This window comes from Cyprinus carpio, chromosome A3 (assembly GCF_018340385.1).
Source record: "Cyprinus carpio isolate SPL01 chromosome A3, ASM1834038v1, whole genome shotgun sequence".
NCBI classification, from domain to species: domain Eukaryota; kingdom Metazoa; phylum Chordata; class Actinopteri; order Cypriniformes; family Cyprinidae; genus Cyprinus; species Cyprinus carpio.
In genome coordinates, this window is record NC_056574.1 from 19,809,433 (window position 1) to 19,814,995 (window position 5,563).

Genomic DNA, 5,563 nt, shown 5'->3' on the forward strand with positions numbered 1-5,563 from the left:
GTGCTGTCCATCCATCTCCCTCGCAACTGATTAGAGTCTGAGCAGATCTCAATGGAACACTTTCAGCGTCCTGTCTCACAGGAACCGAAAGAGTGTGTGTGAGTGACTGATGGTAATAGAGATGTGTATGCGCATATGTTCAATAAACCCAACAAGATCTTGGGATCAAATGGTCCATTTCTTCTAGCATAATGCATTGTGAGTGTTATAAATGTATGTGGATTGACCCTCATGTGGTGAAATCCACACGTGAGAGTTGTGTACCAGGCTAGCATCATGCATGAATGATCCTAACCTGAATAACGTTGTCCTTTGTTTGTCTTCATCCTTCCTCCCATCCTCCCCTTCCTCTTGCATTGTTCTATTCATCACCACTACCTGCCTGCGTGTCACATGCCATCCTTCGTCTGCCCTCATGGCAACCATTCACGTCCAACCCTTCGACCCAGTGAACAGAAGTGAACGACCCAAAACAACCTGACTTGACCAAGGCGTATCCTCCTCCTCCGCTGTCTTCACCACCACTTCTTCATCAGCATCTCCTGACTGAAGCCCACAATCCTTTACCCAGTTCCTCTTAGTCAATCCTGTGTACTTTTAAGGAAATGGCCTAAAACATCATGCAGTTTTCAATATTCACCAGAGCCTCATTCATTACTTAGAGAAAGTGTCTTGTGAGAGAGATTAATGACACATTGCAGCCAAACCAAACCTAAAAAGCCTCCCAAAATGTCTTTATTCTTAGTTTTTACTGTTTCTTCTTTACCCACTCTCCTGTCCTTTATCCCCTCACTTTTACCCTCAACTCCCGCCCCTCAGGCTCTAAGTCTGAACATCAGCAGAGCCAGAGCAACCGAGTCGCTCCTCGCAAGCACCAGAGCCGCTAGCTTCTCTGGCCACCTGCCCTCCAGATTGCGAAAGTATCCCCAGGAGGGGGCGCTGTCCTCCTTGACGGCCTCCTCCAACCAGGCCAAAGCACTTCTTGCTAGCCTCTCTGCATCCAGTTTCTCGGCGGAGGCCCTCCTGCTCTCGTCCACCTTAAGACAGCATCGGTTACTCAGAGAACAGAACGTCAACTCATCAAGCCTTCCTTTTCCCATCTCCAACGGCCGCTCCCCTCCCTCTCCGAATTCACCTACTTCCTCTTCCTCAACCTCACCCTCTGCTCTCACCTCACTAAGTCTATCCTCGCTGGCCCTGAAACCCTCCGTCACCGGAAGCTTGGAGTTTGTCAAGGAGCGGAACAAGACTGAACCCAAGATGGTGACTCTGGAAGACAGTGATTGAGGATATGGCTGGAAATGCAGACAGTACAAGTAGATGAACTGAAGTGTGACTGACCTAAAAAAAAATTTGGAGGCTTAGTTTCTGTAGTGTTTTGTTCCTGATCCTTTCACTGGATATCCTTACCAAGACGCCTTGCAGAGAATGGTGACGTAGTGCACGGAGGCTTAGTGCAGCGTTTTGCATCATAGGCTCATCCTTCTTCAGTTTGTGAACAGATTCAAACTGTAAACCCTATCTACTCTGCATTTCTGCCAGTTCCTCAAACTAGAGAACCAACAGATGGGCTTGGACACTCACCACCAGCCTGTTTCCAGCTCCACTGCACAGCCAGCATCACACCACCCACGGGAGGCCTGGGGAAGGACTCTTTACCCAAACCCTCATTCATTTGCCAAATCTCACATGTTGGAGGTCTAGCTGAGTTCGGTAGATGTCCATCAAGTGTAAAATCAAGACTGTAAGACTATGTAAAACCAAGTAGAGTTGCAATAATCGAAAGTGAGTACTGTAGTAGTCAGTGTTTGTCGAGACGTTTTATTGCTCATATCTATATTAACAAAAAGAATGTTAAAAAATAACAGCAAAAACTTAATGTGGAGGCAGTGTCGCTCGTTCTAATGTAGATTTTGGCTATCAGGCATACTGCTAAAGGAAAATAACTGAAATTGGTGCTATGATTCACATTTTGATGATTATAAGCTCCCTTAAAGGGATAGTTTATCCAAAAATGAACATTCTGTCATGATTTACTCATTTTTATATTGTTGCAAACTGAATGACTTGCTTTCTGAAAAATTCCTTGGTTTATTGTCTATACAATAGAAGTCGGTAGGGTCTAACAATGTTTGGGACTCCACTGACTTAAACTGTGTGGACAAAAACATTCTTCACAATATCTTCTTTTGTGTTCTACAGAAAAAAAGCAATTCATGCAGAATTTTCATTTTCAGAAGAACTTTCTCCTTGATACACATACACTGCCTAAGAGTCTATTTTTGTTCTCATTTGCACTCAGATAGGTCTTCATACAGCCATTTTACATGTTTGCTGTAACTTAGCACAAGTTGTCATGGCAACAGAGGAATTGTGAGAAAGTGGAGGACTGCCTACTTTTGAAATCACTTATTATGGGATGGTGTTGTTAAGCTTTTGTTTTCTGAACAGTCACATTTTTCCTCTGTAAGGATATATTTAGAATACTTCCCGGTTCTTGTCATTACAGAAGCACAACAGGTTTTAGAAGCTAGAGAAAGTACAATGATCTGACAATCATCAAACATTCGGCACAAGCTGTCTTAACCTTTGGGCCTCCCAGACTGTGAAGCTGAATTCCAATTTAAAATGAACAAACAGATGGTTAGGTTCACCGTGTAGGGGTTGCACAAGCAAGAAGACTAAGCGTAATTCCACAGCATGTATGCCAGTGGACGTGATCCATCGAGTAGAAGACATCTGTGCGGTAGAGCATTCCAACTCATCCTTTCTCCTAATGAGCCAGTCAAACCCTCCGCTTACTTTTCTATCAAACTACAGACACTTAGATTCAATATCATTTTTAGAAGGTAATTGTGTGCCAGTTTATGATTACCTAGAATGGTGATATAAATATGAACATCACATCCATTCTCTGGTTTCATTGCTCTCCACAGACATAATACTGAAATGCAAAAGCATAATTATTATTTTGGTCATTGAGGCTCTGGTTATGCCCACCCAGCTGCTTTTCTCATTCCAGTCCTTATAACGCACACACACACAAACAAAAAAAATATTTTTTTTCCTATGTTGCGAATTTGTCAATGCCACAACCTGCAGGTTTCCTCATGAGCCCAGAGAATTTAAATGTGAAAAGCTGAGTGAGAGTGGAATAGAATGAGATGAATAGAGCAAGAGGGGAGATTTTTCCAGCTTTCTGACAAAACCAGTGTGTGAAATTGATTGCTTGTGGTGCGGGGTTTAAAATAATGGCTTAAGCAATAGGTTGACGTCGAGAGTAAATGGCCAGAGGAGAGATTAGTGGTGTTACTCCGTGTCTCGCAGCCAAATCGGCCTGTAATTCATGTCTGAAATGTACAATGATTCATGTGGGATGTGCTGCGAGAGGCAAAAAGGTCAAGCTAAGGCTGTTACATGCATGGAAACTCCTAAATTTAAGCCATGGCTTGAATATGGTGTTGTTTAAATTGAACATCTGTGATTGAAAACAAAGCTTTATTTGTAATTCATGCCGGGATCTGCTTGTTATACAAAAAGTTAAGCAACTCAATGGTGGTTTGCAAATTCCTTAAAATTACATTTGTTAAAATGATTAAAACTTGTCTTGATTTGTTCTCTAGATCTTTCACACTCTAGATTTTTCAAGTCCTGTCTGGAAAGTTCACAGCTCGGCCTATTTAAGGACTCAGACCAAACTATTATTACAAACTAGCAAATTTAGCAATTCGTCCTGCGGTGAGCACACTCAAATGATCAAAACATTACCCTTGCGCCTACCGTTTCTCAGAAACCAGAAGCGGGTTTCATGCTTGGATGGAGATGCTAAGAATCTACAGCACATCCTGTCAGGAAGTGCACTTCACCCTCTTAGTAAAGCCATGGGTAGAAATTTGTGTGCTAAGAAAAGACTTTCTTGACTACCCTCGGAGACTGTGATGGATAAATGTAGGAAGGTGGTGAAATCTCCCTTTTTAAAGTAGTATCTTTCTCTCTCAAAACATAGTAAGATATCAGCTCAGACATGATATATGAATACATCTTCAAAGTTAGTCATTTATTTTTCACTCAACATGGTTGGTAAAAAAAAAAAAAAAAGTATGATACTAGATTTGCGTTTGTATATTTTTTGTTTGTTGATTTTATATTAACTGAGATTTATTTGTACATATTTTTGTTTTTGTAATCTTGATGAAATATATAGCACACTGGAAAATTATTTATTCATAAGAAAAGTGTTTTGTATATTGAGTTGAAAATATTACTCTGTACAGCCCAGCTCATGTATGAAGTATAGCTGCATCTTACCACAGGTTGATATTTTGTTAATTTTATGAGTTTATAAGTTGGGTAAATCTGAAAAAGCCTTTATCCAGCCAGCCAGTCAAAAGAATTTAATTAGTGTGATCCGAGTGAAATCAGGTGCATTGCTGATATTCATGAAGCTCTAATCTGTATTGTGACCTGAGAATGTCATTTGCTAACTCTTCATTTGTTTGCTTTGGGTGGAATGAAATTAAATGTGGCTATAATGGCAAATGTAAATGAACTGTCACAGCCATCTAGTGGTAGGGAGTAAGTCTGAAATGTATTGCTTATACTGTAGTTACTCAGTGAGGCACTACTGAATAACAGATGTTTAAACTTTCAGTGTACAAATGCCTTGGTCAAGGAAACAGTATGAGTTGCAGGTTAGAGTTCCCCCCAGAAAGACTGCAGGAAATAGGAGCTGGATGCTTCTGCTAGTTGTGTCTGGAGTAATTTGGAGAAAGAAAGCACATTCTTTGTTGAATGGTCTTTGATGGGACGTCTTTATGTAGAATATTTTACCAGAGCTCTTTAGTCCCTTAAGTGAGATTTTTTTTTCTATATGGATGTGTGGATGTTACAAAATTCTGACATCAAACAATAATATTAAAATACTAGAAAACAGTAAAAGAAAAAAGAATGAAAATACTATAACATGTAAATAAAACCGTAATTATTAGAGAGTCCTACAAAATTATGTCCTGAAAAAAAGTGTTATTTAAAAGATGGAGTTATAAGGTATATATAAAAAGTTTTTAAAAAATATTAAAAACAATAATTATAGCAATGCATGTACATCCTAAAAGCAATCGCACGGTGCAGATGATTTTTTAAATAAATAAAAAAAAAATTATATACATGTTTTTGTTTTTTTAAGTCAATGGAGAGAATAGTGAGGTCAAGTGCAATGAAAAGAAGTTCACAGCTGTAAAGTCAAAGTAGGAAAAAATGACTTTTTCTATGTCTGATTTCTTTGTGGCTCAGGCATGTCCAGTCTTACTGTGATCTGTGGTGATGTGGTAACCAGAGTTGAGTGGCAAGCTCTGAATGTGTTTTACTGAGTGGCTGAGCAGATTAAATTCAACTCTGACCATCAGTGCACTAGTAATGGTGCGAGCCCTTTACCCACGCTGTGACCTTCCCATCTCTAGAGTAGAGTTATATACCAACAGAGAATCACTCTATATACAAAGATATATAAACACCTATAGATACAGAAGAAAAAGAAATTAATTTGTCAGTGTGGGTGCCATGA

The 5,563-nt window shown here is 39.8% G+C and overlaps 1 protein-coding gene across 18 annotated transcripts in view; it reads left to right on the top strand.

Moving 5' to 3' along the window:
- The window catches only part of LOC109062925 (SRC kinase signaling inhibitor 1-like), a 125,288-nt gene extending 120,334 nt beyond the window's left edge, over positions 1-4,954 (top strand). For 16 of the 18 annotated variants that reach the window (XM_042721991.1, XM_042721979.1, XM_042722105.1 and 13 more), the window contains one exon: positions 820-4,954. In XM_042721991.1, coding sequence (XP_042577925.1) covers positions 820-1,287 — 468 coding nt within the window. In that variant the 3' untranslated portion in view covers positions 1,288-4,954. Of the gene's footprint in view, positions 1-449 lie in introns of all 18 variants that reach the window. The other 2 variants (XM_042722091.1, XM_042722111.1) reach the window with 1 other exon arrangement.
- The last annotated feature ends 609 nt before the right edge of the window (positions 4,955-5,563 follow it).